The sequence below is a fragment of the Garra rufa genome, chromosome 1 (genome assembly GCF_049309525.1).
Source record: "Garra rufa chromosome 1, GarRuf1.0, whole genome shotgun sequence".
In the NCBI taxonomy this organism is placed as follows: domain Eukaryota; kingdom Metazoa; phylum Chordata; class Actinopteri; order Cypriniformes; family Cyprinidae; genus Garra; species Garra rufa.
In genome coordinates, this window is record NC_133361.1 from 61,214,095 (window position 1) to 61,229,721 (window position 15,627).

General features: G+C 41.6%; 1 protein-coding gene across 1 annotated transcript in view; it reads right to left on the minus strand.

Moving 5' to 3' along the window:
* Positions 1-237: 237 nt before the first annotated feature.
* The window catches only part of unm_sa1261 (un-named sa1261), a 28,752-nt gene continuing 13,362 nt past the window's right edge, over positions 238-15,627 (minus strand). The window contains exons 3-4 of the mRNA XM_073843562.1: positions 7,225-7,427; positions 238-3,331 (exon numbers count right to left, since the gene is read on the minus strand). Of these exons, the coding sequence (XP_073699663.1) occupies positions 2,477-3,331; positions 7,225-7,427 (1,058 nt within the window). The 3' untranslated portion in view covers positions 238-2,476. The remainder of the gene's footprint in view (positions 3,332-7,224; positions 7,428-15,627) is intronic.

Here is a 15,627-nt window from a genome sequence, read left to right on the forward strand (position 1 = left end):
CCCCCCACAGTCCAAAATATGCATAAAACAATGTGAATTTTAAGAACGTAAATCTTTCGTGAGTTTTCTACTATATATTTCAGTAAGAGACATCATTTATGTTATCTCAATACGCGGGGTTGAGATAAGGTAGAGATCCATTCAATAACTTTCCTATTCATTTCAGTGGCAGTTACAACACCAGGATGTGAAAATAAGTTGGAACATTGCGTCAGAAAAGACACGAAAGCCATATCGTTCAGTACTTTTAGTGTTTATTTCTACAATGTTTCTCCAAAGCAATGTTGATTCATGCAAATACTTCTGGAAAACACAACACGTTAAAATGTCTGTTTTTGCTTTTGTCCTTTTAACGAAAGATTTTCACATTTGACTTGATTTCTTCATACATTTTGCAGGGTTAAAATGTCTTTCAGCTTCTTCATGGTTATTGTCTATGAGCGCATCAATATGTTTTGTACATACTGTTGGCCGGCCATATAAAGTCCAAAGTTCTGCACATGAAGAATTAAAAAAACAACTTTTGTTTTCCTTTTTTTTTATTTGCACATTGTCCTTTTTGACTCCATTGAAACTTGTGCTAATTGAAAGTATTACTACACAATAATTGTCACAATTCTAAAAAGTAGCACAGATACCATCTCCTCACATTGGTGATCTGTTATATCCATGCAAAATGCCCTGTTGACACTTCTATTTTTTGCATTTTAACAACACGAGATCAAAACAATTCCAACAAAGTAACTTCTTCTGCTACCTTTCTCATCATAAAATGTATAAATATTAAATAAAAAAATGAAAAACTCTATTTTTTAAATTGCTCAAGACTAGTTGTGGAACAAACATAAATTTAAACGCAAAGTATACCAGGTTTAGCAGCTGGTAATTAATGGTCCAAATAAAAGATCTTACACAGATATACAACATGACCTTCATTTTTTTGGACCAAAGCAGCACATTTTTTAGTTTTTTAGACATCAATGCCCCATTAGTCATGAAACATAAATATGACATTTTCATTTAACAGATCCTTCCTACGCCTCAAGTAACAAATTAAGTGTTAAAGACAAGATGAAATGGTGTTTGAAACCATTTCACAAATAATTTGACTAATAATAACCATCGTTTGACATTTAGAATGTCGAACAGGATACTCAGTGAGAAAAAAATGAAGGGGGTGGTATCTGAATTTATCTGTTAAGTTTCTGTTACATATCAGAATAAAGTCAAGCGGTTGAAGGGGAGGATTTGAAAGCAAGAAAAAGAGTAAAAGAAAATCAGTTTAGTGGCAGAAATTGTAGTAATATTTTAAATAATGTGCACTGGTAAGTGAAAACTGGAAATGTAGGGCAAATTCTAATTTCACGTTGACTTTGAAATATTGTACACAGTGAATGGTATACCTGAGAAATCCTTCAACTTCGCTCAGTAAGCACATGTACGTCAACAAGAAATCTATGAAAGCGAACACTGCAAATCTGGAAAGCACACCATGCTCTTGTAAGCATCATGTTTTGTCTACAAACATCTGATTAACAAATTAAAGCAAATTCACCTATAAAAATCTAAGTCTCACATTGAAAACAACATTGGCTGAATGTCATTCTAACATCCAACTTCTCCAAGAGACTCCAAAGCGGACATCTTCTAGAGAAAATAAAAAAGACATCTCAGTGACATACATGTGCTATCAGGACTCAGAAAGAAGAAATAAAGTACATAATAGTTATTGTACTTCACTTGTATGAATATATGAATGGCTCAATGGTGTTTAAAGTGTGTTTCTGGTAGCCATCTTGCCTAAATCACTCTTGTTCCTCCCTAACAGTCTTCTGAAATCAAGTGATGTTTTCTTGCCAGTTTTGGTTTGATAGTGAGCGAACTGAGAATTGACATTGCAGGTTCTCTGCAAATTATAATTCAACATTGTAATGCTACAACAGTAAATAAATAACAAAAAGGTCAAGACCAAAATGAATCATACAACACACTTATAAAGTAACCAAGAATCTTCCAAAGTCATATCCACTGACCACAGGGATGCACAAGCACAAAACAATACCAATACAGTTCCCACTGTGCTTCTGAAACCACGTTGAGTCTCCACATGAAACGTTTACATAGTTTTTTCCACGTTCCAAATCAGTTTTAAATCAAATCTTGTTTTGACATAATCACTCCTTCACATAAATTCAACATATTGCTTCATAGTTTTTTTTTTTCCAAGTTGTGTCGTTTTGGTCTAATTAAATGTGGAAAACGTGGTTGAGACACAATCTGCAGACTTTGGTGATTGTCTTACAGATTCCCTCAGAAATACTCGTCATCAGGAAGAGTTTCAAGCTCTCAGCTCTTCTTGGGATGCTGAGCATTGTGCGTGAGCCTCTGACGCATTTGCTTTACAAGGACTTAAGTCCTTATTGTCATCTAATCATCCCAAGTATATGTGCAAGGTAGGTTAATACCAGTGACCTCTCTAAACGCATATTTCAATAGGTGTTGTGACTAGGATTCGACCATTGTTGCCATTGTTATCACGGGAGACACGTTCGTAGCCTCCAGTGGAGGAAGCAGGGCTGTTCGTGGACGTAGAGGAGTAGTGCGCCGTCACTGGCTCCATGACAATGCCTCCTTTCGTTACCCCGCACACTGGCGACAAGCTCTGTTGCTTCAAACGATCTACCAACTCATCTTCTTCAGAGGAAGAAGAGCTAAGCTCAGCTTGACGGCCATTCATCACCGAACTGTTGTTGCCGTTACCCCCTGAGACATGGGTCGTATTGCCGTTCTCTGTGTCAAGCATCCAGCAGTGGTTGAAGTAGCTAAAGACCTCTTTAACAGAGCAACGGCGATCTTGCTCAATGGACAGCAGGCAGCGGAACATGCAGAGCGCGTCGTCAGTGAAACGGCGCCATTGTGAAGGTACCGCACTGCTTCGCCTCCGCCGATGCTGCCAGCGCACAAACTCCTCGTAGAAGGTGTCGGACGGGAGTGCTTTCTCCCAGGGGAAGTTCCCAGTGAGCATGCAGAACAGAAGCACACCGAAGGCCCACACGTCAGTGCTGTAGTCTACACACAGGCCCTCCTGTCGGCTGGGGTCGCACAGTTCTGGAGCCGTGTACGGGATGGTTCCGCTCACCCGCTTCACTGGAGAGCCAGCGCACCGCGTCATGCCAAAGTCTGACAGTTTCACCTTCCGGCACTCCTTGTCGAAGATGAGGACGTTCTCCGGCTTTATGTCACGATGCACCAGCTTCTTGCAGTGCAGGTAATCCAGTGCAATCGCCACCTGGTGCACACACCGCTTGGCAACGTTCTCCGGAAGCCCAACCTACGCAAAGGAAGAATATGGAATTAGACGCTACGACGAAATGTGGTTACATAATGGCTGCTATCGTAATTCTCACAGACAGCCAAATCTAAAGCATTACGAGCACCCGCAATAGAAAGCCTGATCACCATAAAATGAAGGCTTTCTGTAATGCAGCAACAGGTTTGCAGGGAACATAAAGTCCTCAGTTATTTCCGTGTGATGAACACAGTGCTCCTCTCAGGCACTCACTGAATAGAACACATGCAGTGAGAGGTGTGCCTGCAGTGGGTAAGCAAGGACCTCAAGCTTGTGGGACAGTACTGCCGAGTTTTGGAAACCAGATAAGGTTTGTCCAAGAAATCAAAAGTAACAGCTAGGCCCTGTCCACAAAAATGGGTATTTTTAAAACTTTTACTTTTGCGGTTTGGCCATTCATCCATATGCAAACTCATTGTCAGCCCTGTTGAAAAAATCAGCATATGCAGTTTAACCTGGTCCTTTGCTGGTTTATGCTGGTCCTTTGTTTGTTTATGCTGGTCCTTGACCATGACCAGCTGGCATAAACCAGCAAAGAACCAGCATAAACCAGCTAAAACCAAACCTTCCTAACCAGCATATGCTGTTTTTTCAACAGGGAGGTCGCTGAAACCGAATCTTAAAAAAAAAAAAAAAAAACTGCAGAAAAAAACTGCTAAAACAACCTAGGCTGGCTGTCTGGTTTTAGCTGGTCAGTAGGCTGGTTTTAGAGAAGTTATGGCCACCAGCTAAAAAGACCAGCTAAAACCAGCTACTTCCAGCTTAAATGGTTTAAAGGGATTTTTCAGCAGGGAACTCCAGGTTTTTCAAGATTTTCAGAAATTCTGGTTGCAGTTTTATTATGTAGCTGGTGAAATCTGAGATTTTAGCTTGTGACGTCAGAGTGCACGCTTTTTTTCAGGATTCTGATTGAGAAGGGTCTGGCTGCAGACCGTGGATGCGAGTGGAGCTCCACTCAAGAACGGAAATACGTCATCTCCACTTCCGACGTATGTTACACCATATTGGTCCGGGCATGACGCGGTCGCCTTGATGGTCCGGGCAAAATTTTAAGACATTGCATATTTAAAACTTATTGTTTAATTTTTCGTTTTGTATTATTTATAGTTACATATACATGTTCGTAATATTTACATTTTCTGTACATTTTATCATTAAAACGTTTACCGTGGCAAGTTATATGTGTATATAAATATATTTTAGAAAGTAGATCTTTTTTTATTGCACAATTAAATATAACAATAATGATGAATCACAATAAACCAATGGCTAAATGAACAATACAAATTTGGTAATTATTATTAATTTGGTAATTATTATTAAAATAAGATAATTATTATTACATTTTTTTATTTTATATTTATACCTTTCAATTTAAGACAGAGATCAACATTTGGATCTTTATCTATATCATTTACTAATAATTTTCTAAGTTCTGAAGGAATGGCATTAATTACCATTACATACTCCTTTACAGGTATATGAATTTTTTTTTTTTTAAGAACTCTGCATACGTAAGCACGTGACCATTAGAATTCAACAGTTGTGAAACCAACCAAACATTTTTTCTAAACCAATTAACTAAAAAAAAGAGATTTATTTTGGTGTGTAATGTATTTATTATTCCAAATTAAGCACTTGTGAGGGGGGGGGGGGGAATTATGTTTGTATATCATTATCCATGATAATAATGCCTGTCTGTGAAAATTGGAAAGTTTTATGGGAAGCTTGCTAATATTAAAGTTACAATTAAGGAGAAATTCAATTCCACCTACTTTTTCAAACATAATATTAGGGATATAATACCATGATTTATCTTTTTTAAATGAACATAATTTTGTATCCATTTAATTTTAGAAATAGTGTTAGATATTTCAAAATCAAGTACATTTAGCCCACCTTGATTAAGTGGATTACAAAGTATTTTTTTATTCAAATAATGATGTGTATTTTTCCAAATAAAATTATATATACATTTATTTATATCATTAATAATAACCATTGCGGTGTAACAAACAAAGGACAGCATCACATACAGTTATGAGCTTCACAGAGCAACAATATATTACACATACTGAAGAAAAAAAGACACATCAAAGATGTACAACTGACCCAAGAATTTTAAAAGTTTTAAAAGCTTTCGAGTTCAATGGTTTGGACACATTCTTAAAAGAGGCAAAAAAGACTTTAAATCAGTAAAAACAGTAAATAAAACAGTAGATCTATAATATCACTGGACATTAAATGAGAAGTTATTTTATTAAACATCTTAATCACAATTTGTATTTTAAACAAAATAACAACACGTACATATCACAGTAAAATAATGTTTTTCACAATGTTTTCCATCCATTGAAATTTTACAAGTAGTTTGGTTATGATATGATAACCTCGTTGTAACTCGCTATTGTAGTGATGCTAAATTAATATGCTACAATAAAAAATAAAATAAACTTTTTTTTTTTCAAATCGATGTATCAACACTAGCAATATGTGTTATGTTTTGAGATGTGCCGTTAAAGTTTGTATTCGAATTGTATAAATTGATTAAAAATAAAAAATTAAAATTAGTGGAGGTGACGTATTTCCGGTTTGAGGGTGGAGGTGAGGTATTTCCGGTGGAGCTCCACTCGCTGTATGTCTGCAGCCAGGTCCTCTTGTTCTGATTGGCCAACGTGGCTAACATTTAAGGTTATATCGCCACCTGTTGGTTTGGCATGCTCTTGACAGCGCTTCATAGGGTGTTTTTCATGTAGACGAAGAAGGGAAAATTTTGTTTATAAAAATACTGTGTATGTGTGGACTAGGCCCTAGTCTAAACACTGTAGCATCTACTTAGAAACACCCAGGCTCACTGGAAATACGTGTGTCTACCTACATTTTGGCAAATCTAAAAAAGCATACCTACAGTTGAGGTAAAATTTTACATACAAATTGCAGAATCTGCAAACTGCTAACTATTTTACAAAATTAGAGAGATCATACAAAATGCATGTTATTTTTTATTTAGTACTGACCTGAATAAGATATTTCACATAAAAGATGTTTATTATTTTCTCTACAAGAGAATCCCATTCAAAATTTACATAAACTTGATTCTTAATACTGTGTGTGTTGTTACCTGAATTATCCTGTGTATTTTTGTTTAGTGATAGTTGTTATGAGTCCCTTGTTTGTTCTAAACAGTTAAGCTGTCTGCTGTTCTTCAGAAACATTCTTCAGGTCCCACAAATTATTTGTTTTTTCAGCATTTTTTTTTTTATTTGAACCCTGTCCAACCCTGATTGTATGATATTGAGATCCATTGTTTCACACTGAGGACAACTGAGGGACTCATATGCAACTATTACAGAAGGTTCAAACACTCACTGATGCTGCAAAAGGAAACACGATGCATTAAGAGTTGGGAGTGAAAACTTTTTGAATTTGAGGATCAGGGTAAATTTATCTTATTTTGTTTTCTGGAAAACATGTAAATATCTTCTGTAGCTTTTGAAGGGCAGTACTAAATGAAAAAAAAAACATGATATTTAGGCAAAATAAGAAAATAGTTGCATACGCGTCCCTCAGTTGTCCTCAGCATTAGCCTTTTAGTGACAGTCCCTCGACATTTGAATTCTGAACTGTCGCAATACATGCCTGAAACAATATAATAAAAACGTGGCCACAATTAAGTACTGAACGTGTGTTTTAGCACCCCTTTCTTCAAATGTAAAACTAGAATTTATTACAATGTTACAAGCTAGTTTTCAGTTTAGAAAAGAATCATATTAATGCCTTGTTTACGACTCATACAACTGCAAAAGCATATGTGCAAAGTAGCACAATATGAATATATCTATGTCAAATAGAGATTCGAGTTCTTGTTGTCTCACCTGGGGAGGAATGATGTCGAAGAGATCACCTGCCAGTGCGTACTCTTGAGCGAAGATGTAGTATTCATCAGTTTCGAAGGCAATGCCATACATGTTGATGATGAAAGGACAGGGTGACAGGAAGAGAGAGATGCTGTACTCGCGTAGGAAACTCTTCAGCTTAGTGGTTTTCTTCCGCAAGAATTTCAAGGCCATTTTCGTGCCTGGAGGAAGAAAAGAGAGAGGTAGAGGTTAACATTGCTTGGCTTTTAATGCATTCCTGATTTTTTCAGTCGCTGACACAGAGCTAATGGCCTACTTGCAAGATCTGAGCGTGCTCTTTTAAATGTCACGCCGAGACAATGTCAGGTCATGTATTAATGTGGGAAATCAATTTACAAGGGAACAGTTCTTTTCGACGAGCGAGTTCGAAAGGTTCAAGAAAACCCGAAGCAAGTTCCAATAACATGAATCAATTTTTCTGCCCTAATGTTTTTATTTCTTATTGAAAAGTATTAGGCCATGAAAGTATGCAAATGCTTCTAGCTACACAAGATGACTTGCATTGTTCAACTGCGGTAAACTCATTATATTATGCAGCGTCATCAGTCCCACCAGCGATTTATCTTTTCAGTAAAACTTTAGTGCAGGGGAAGCCAATGTCTGTTGTTTTGCTTCAACCTTGATAAAAACTCACCTGCCTGTAGTTTACTAGTAACCCTTAGACCAGGGGTCCTCAACTCGGCACCTCCAGATCCACTTTCCTGTAGAGTTTAGCTCCAATCCTAATCAAACACACCTAAACAAGCTTATCAAGGTCTTCAGGATTACTACAAAGTTGCAGGAAAGTGGATCTCGAGATCCAGAGTTGAGGACCCCTGCCTTAGACCTTGATTAGCTGGTCCAGGTTTGATTGGGATAGGAGCGATACTCTACAAGACTGTGGCTCTTCAGAAATAATCAGTATTTTTAGATTTTGCATTTCCATCCATTTCTCCAGTTTCTCCTGACTATTTATTCACACAGACTACTAAGTCACATTTTGAATGAGCATTGTTTACTGCCAGTCTATCATCTTTCAGATTTAGTCACCCCTAAATGACACAAACTCTTGTCTTGTCATCATCGTGAACAAAAAGACATTTTGAAGAGATTTTGCCTGAGAGTCACCACTGAGGTTCTTTGCATAACACCTGCAGAGGGTTAGCAGCTGCTGAGCACTTGAAAGGAAGGTCAAATGCCAAGAGGAACCCCCGCCCCCAACTTTGTTGTTACATAACACAACAGATAGCAGAAGCTGTCTGTGCAGCTAAGATAAAGGCCTCCACAAAGGACCTTCATTATAAGCAGAGCCGACAGTTGCACCTGCTCAGGCAGATGACAGACAATCTGGGACTACAGTAGTTGGAACCTTCTTGGGAACTGTAGCATTAATGTTCGCAGATGAACACAAAACATGATCTCAACCTTACATACATATATTCTTTCTGGTGTACTGATTCTTTGGTTTTTCAGCATGTTTGTGTATTTAAACCCTTTCCAACAATGACTGTTGATTTTGAGATCCATCCTTTCACAATGAGGTCAACTGAGGGACTGCAACTATGGGGTGCAACTATTACAGTAGGTTCAAAAACTCACTGAAGCTCCAAAAGGAAACACAATGCATTAAGAGTCGGGGGTGAAATCTTTTGGAATTTGAGGATCAGGGTAAATTAAAATTACTTTGTATTCTGGGAAACATGTAAGTATCTTCTGTAGCTTCCGAAGGGCAGTATTTAATAAGAAAAATGTACATATCTTCATTCTGTTAAAAAATATAACACCCCTGGCTCTTAATGCATCGTTTAGCCTTCTGAAGCATCAGTGAGCGTTTGAACCTGCTGTAATAGTTGAAAATGAGTCCCTCAGTTGTCCTCGGTGTGAAAAGATGGATCTCAAAATCATACAGTCATTGTTGGAAAGGGTTCAAATACACAAAAATGCTGAAAAACCAAATAATTTGTGGGACCTGAAGGATTTATCTGAAGAACAGCAGGCAGTTGAACTGTCCAGGACAAACAAGGGACTCATGAACAACTAACACTAAACAAAAAAAACAAAAAAACACAGCTGTGGATCATTCAGCTAACAACAAACCAATAAACCATGATTTTATAAATGCTAGTTGGTTCCAGGTTGATATTATACTACATTACATTCTAAATATACTTGGATATTTTAGTTTACTTAGGACTTGTTGTTACAATTCCTAACAATTTAGCACACAATTAGCCTTGACTATGCTGAAGTAGAGGAGTCTGCTTAGGTGGGTTGACTTGTAGTCACACTCCAGGGAAAAAAAAGCAACAACATTCCAGCTCTACAATAATTTACACCACAGCCGCCAATGAGGAAAACGATGAAAAGCTGAAACCAGATCTTCACACTAAAATGACACATCATCAGTTGTGTACCACTTTGTGGAAAGTGTAATTTAACACCACTTTAATTCAGACTTGCAACTTGGGAAATCATGCAGAAATCCACAACTCTGAAGTTGCAGATGTATGACATCAGTTAATGATTGACATTCACTTTTAAGCAAATGAAATGCATTACATGCTACTATAACCTGTTCAGCAAATGTTTGCATGAACAGGTGTTTAAAACACAGTGAATGATCCTCTCTGCTGATAACAGATCACCTGCTGAACAATGCATTGTTTATCCTCTGCAGTTTAGTTGCTAGGAGATGTCTAAGTTGACGATAACGCAGACATATAGTTTCTTTGCACAAGTCTCGGCAATAGAACACTGAACATTTATAGAGAACAGAAGTGGTATGCGACCCTGAGCAGTAGATAATGTGTACAATATTCATTGGAAGAGACAAACTGTTAATTTTAAACGCAAATATATGCTAATAGTTCATTTCGGCAACTTTTATGAATACACCGGCATATAGATTGAAACATCTGCTGTGATTGTGACCTCCGGGTTTCAGCGTTTAATTACAGTCTGCGTATTCCCACAAACATTACGAAACCGCCAAGATCAGAGGAGCGCTTTCAGCGAACTACAAATGGAAAATGGCAAACACTAATTCAATTTACTCCTATAGTGATATCCGAGCTGGTAAACACTTTCTTCCTCTGAGGGGCATCCCATAATATACATGCAATAACTGTCAGGTATTGGAGCAAATATCCTGAAATGTAAATGTTATGACAGCACACGAGTTCTGCTGAGGCCAGCAAGATTGTAGATTCCTGGAACTGCCCCCACAGTGCACTGCAGCATCCATCCTATTAGTATGGCTGGTACTTCTGTGAATAATAAATGAGGTGTAGATGGATGGGGATTTTGGATGCTGACAGATGGTGTGTTTTGCATCTCTTTGAAATCGGGAGGATGCACAAGCCAAACAGGGGGCACTTTTAAGGTTGGAGAGCATCACTACACTTTTAAAAATTGATGAAAACATGACGTCTTGATTGGAACGTGTGGACTTCTTGAAAGAGGCTGAAATGTAGCTGGGAAAAAGTGGTTGTTTTTTTAGGTATGCCAACGTTTCTGTAAAGGGCTTTTGATCGTTCCTAGAACTATTGGTGGAAGTACACGCTTTTTGGAACTAGGGATGTGTTTAGTTCTAGGAACTCCATTTGGGGGAACTAAATTGGCTTCAATCATGGCATCCTCCATTTACCAGCTGACGTTCGTAAATGGTGCGCATACAGACGTCACTGTTGGCCACTTCAAAATTCCTGCTGCCAGTGCGAATGCAATCAGAAAACTGGCCTGCAGAGGAAATTGGTTCTCTAGTTCGTAGAACTGAGTTTCTAGAACAACACGGTACTGAAGCCCCTATTCTGTATTTTGTGTTTTGGTTGGTGGTTCCCAGAATAGGCCGCTGGGATTCCAACAAGGCTTCTTGACTAGTTAAACTAGCAAGTTTTGTAGAGGTATGCCTTCATCAACCAACTTCTTTCTAATGGTTACTATCATTAGGAGCTTTCACAGTGGAGGAACCTTTTCATAGCTTTTACAACTATTGATTCCTGCTTTTTGGCGTGTTCGCAACCGCAAGAACTAGGAACATATTTTGTTATAGGAACTCCGTTTGGGAGTCCTACTTCATAGTAGGGTCTAAAACAATTCTATAGGAACTACCAGTGACATAAGTTTATGCTGACTGGCCAAATGTATATGAAACACTGAAACGCAGAGTTCCAGCTCATGGTGGAAACTGTTTCTTTAGGAACCACCATGCTGGCTAGTTTCTAAGAACTGAGTTCCTAGAACAATGCGGTGCTAAAGCCCCTATTCAGTATGTTGTGTTTTGGTTGGTGGTTCCCAGAATAGGCTGCTAGTGTTTAAACAAGGCTTCTTGACTATCTAAACCAGGGATGCCCAACCCTGTTCCTGGAGGTCTACCTACCTGCAGACTTTAGTTTCAGCCCTGTTCCAACACAGCTGTCTGTAATTATCAAGTGCTACCTAATAGGTGCTACCTATTAAGTAGCTGGTTCAGGTGTGTTCGATCAGGGTTGGAGTTGAACTTTGTAGGATGGTAGATCTCCAGGAGCAGGGCTGGGCACCCCTGATCTAAACCAACAAGACTTGGCAGGACCTAGGAACATATTTAGTTGTAGAAACTCCAGAGTAGGTTCTAAAACAGTTCTATAGGAATCTATAGGAATTTGACTAGCTAAACCAGCAAGACTTGGAGATTCAGCACCACTGGTTGAATAGCTTCACCAGCTACATGTGTTCATCAAAGAACAGCACGTAGACACAGTTTAATAGTAACAATAACAAGGCTTTTTGACTAGCTAAACCCACAAAACTTCCTCGGTCATTCAGCTCCACTGGTTGACTAGATTCACCAGCTACTTTTTCGTAGGAGATCACCATATGGACATACTATATTAGTAAGGGTACTGAGTTTGTTTCCACCCCGCAGGTCTTTGTATTTTACTTGTGATTCTTGAACTGCTGCATTTTTGTGTTAGCAAACCATTAATATTAGCGACAGAAGCTGAGTTGTCAGCAAAATGCTACTTTAAGAATGCCACTTCCGTTTGTCTGTTGAACCACACTGGAGTTCATATGAACAGCTATTCAGCACAGTTAGCTTCATGAAAGCATTTGTGAACTAGTAAAATGAAGTAAACGGTGATGTCAGATGGACTCGTGTCCACTCCAAAAGCTTGAGTGTAAAAGCGCACGTAATAGCTGTGAGCTGCGGTAATCGTTTGATCAACAGGATCTTGAAAATATGACCGATGACTGATAAATAATGCATGATTTCACAGGATGGCGAGAAATGTGTGCCTGTGTGTTTGTAAGTGTAGGTGGATTTCATTTTTGTGTACAAACATTCTTTGTCAGCTTGAATGGGAAAATGTCCCACAGCATAGTTGTCACAGAGAGGGTCAGAGACGTGCGGATCCATTTGCAGCATTTATTGTGAAATGTCGACAGGCAGGAGTAATCACCAGAAAACAGGAACAACGTAGGTAATCCGGGAAACAGTTCAATACTCAAGCAATGGTCGCAATGGCAGGAAGCAGGAATCGTCAACGGGGTACACAGTCCAGAGTCATACACAGATAATCCAACACAGAGAAATACGCTTAGAATTACGACCATAGGAACAATAAGACTTCGCAAGGTGGCTGTGTGTGTGAGTGGCTTAAATACAGACAGTGTGATGAGGTGCAGCTGTGAGCAGTAATCAGTAAAGTGAGAGCAGGTGAATGCAGTGATTAGATCAGTGGCTTGTGGGGAATGAAGTCCATGAAGTGTGGTGCTAGAGTACATGAAGACAGGATAGACCAGATACATGACAGAGCCCCTCCCCAAGGAGCGGCTTCCAGACGCTCTAACCACCTAATACAACCTGGAGGGTGGTGGAGCGGAGGCGGAACAGGGGGAGGGATGGAGGGCCAGGTCCATGTAGGGGTACTGGAACCACGAACTGAGGCAGAGCCGACGGAGGGAGAAGCCATGGTGGGGGAAGGGTTGGCTCCTGCATGGGGCCGACCGACGGAGGTGGAGCCGGTGGAGCCCGAGGCGGAACCGGAGAGTCGATGGTCCTAGGTGACACCGAGGATCCGGAGGGCCAAGGCGGATCCCAAGGCTCTGGCGACCCCGGCGGAGATGGAGGTCCGGAGGTACGCAGCGGAGCCGGAGTGACAGAGGATCGAGGCTGTGCCCACGGGAGGGAGGAGGTCCACAGAGCCGGCAGGACGGAGTGACAAGGCGCAGCCGGAGGAGTAGAGTCCAGAGGCGAAGGTGGGGCGACGACTGACCGGGGCGGAGCCGGAGAGACGATGGAGCCCGGAGGAGCTGGTGGGCCGACGGCCGACAACGGAGACGAGGGAGCACAGAGCCGGGGTGGAGCCGCAGGGTCGGAGGGCCGAGGTGGAGTCCAGGACTCTGAGACTGGAGGTGATGGTGAGGGATCCCTCAGTCTGGACACCGATGGAGACTGGCAGTCCCACGGCAAGTCCTCTGCACCGAAGGTGGGATGTGGGTGAGCAGAGGGACTGTCAGGAGACAGAGGTGGCGGGACTGGAGCAGCAGGGAGGGTGGGTGGGAACAGTCCATGCATGAGCTTCGTGACCAGAACCGGGCAGACAGGAATCTCAGGACGACTGGATGGAACCAGCGGAGTCTCTGGAAGGCTGGGCGGAACCAGCGGAGGCTCTGGAAGGCTGGGCTGAACCAGCGGAGTCTCTGGAAGGCAGGGCTGAACCAGCGGAGTCTCTGGAAGACTGGGCGGAACCAGCGGAGTCTCTGGAAGGCTGGGCGGAACCAGCGGAGTCTCTGGAAGGCTGGGCGGAACCAGCGGAGCCTCTGGAAGGCTGGGCGGAACCAGCGGAGCCTCTGGAAGGCTGGGCGGAACCAGCGGAGGCTCTGGAAGGCTGGGCTGAACCAGCGGAGGCTCTGGAAGGCTGGGCTGAACCAGCGGAGGCTCTGGAAGGCTGGGCTGAACCAGCGGAGTCTCTGGAAGGCTGGGCTGAACCAGCGGAGTCTCTGGAAGGCTGGGCGGAACCAGCGGAGTCTCTGGAAGGCTGGGCGGAACCAGCTGAGGCTCTGGAAGGCTGGGCTGAACCAGCGGAGGCTCTGGAAGGCTGTCTTGAGGAGCGGGCTCTGGACGACGCTCTTGTGAAGCGGGCTCTGGACGACGCTCTTGTGAAGCGGGCTCTGGACAACGCTCTTGAGGAGCGGGCTCTGGACAACGCTCTTGAGGAGCGGGCTCTGGAGAACTGGACGACCCCAGCGGAGATTCAGGAGGGCTGGGCGTCTCCAGCGGAGACTCTGGAAGAGCAGGCTCTGAGCGAGCGGTCACTGGAGGGCGCTCTGGCGGCGCAGTCACTGGAGGGCGCTCTGGCGGCGTAGTCACTGGAGGGCGCTCTGGCGGCTGAGACTCTGATTTGACGGTAGCCATCTTAGGTGCAGACTCAGGTTTGGCGGCCATCTTGCGAACAGTCTCTGGAAGGGCGGCCGTTTTGTGAACAGGCTCTAGAGTGGTGCTATGTTCCTCCTTAGCGACATCCACAGTGAATGCAGAGCCGCTCAAAATTAGTGCATAGTCCATAAAGTCCTTTAAACTACAATTGAACTTTCCTTTAGGGAACCATGATTTAATAGGCTCATTAAGTCCAACACGAAAAAAATCCTTTAAAGCAACTTCTTCAAATGGTACATAATAGGATAACTCACAAAACTGCCGTACATAGTCCTCAATGGGTAGATATCCCTGTCGCAGATTAAGTAGCTGGTTGACTGGGTCCATGTTTGCGCTGGTGGTGGAATAAGGCTGCTGGATCCTGGTGCGGCGAAGTCTTCTGTCACAAGGAGAGTCAGAGACGTGCGGATCCATTTGCAGCATTTATTGTGAAATGTCGACAGGCAGGAGTAATCACCAGAAAACAGGAACAACGTAGGTAATCCGGGAAACAGTTCAATACTCAAGCAATGGTCGCAATGGCAGGAAGCAGGAATCGTCAACGGGGTACACAGTCCAGAGTCATACACAGATAATCCAACACAGAGAAATACGCTTAGAATTACGACCATAGGAACAATAAGACTTCGCAAGGTGGCTGTGTGTGTGAGTGGCTTAAATACAGACAGTGTGATGAGGTGCAGCTGTGAGCAGTAATCAGTAAAGTGAGAGCAGGTGAATGCAGTGATTAGATCAGTGGCTTGTGGGGAATGAAGTCCATGAAGTGTGGTGCTAGAGTACATGAAGACAGGATAGACCAGATACATGACAATAGTAAACCACAATTAAGATCTCTTTCATATCACAATTGTTTGTCCTAGACATCAATTAACATATATCAAATATTATATATGGGGAAGTGTATTTGATGTACAACTACATCAAATAGACCTAGTTAGGGTAGGAACATATTGAATTTTACATTG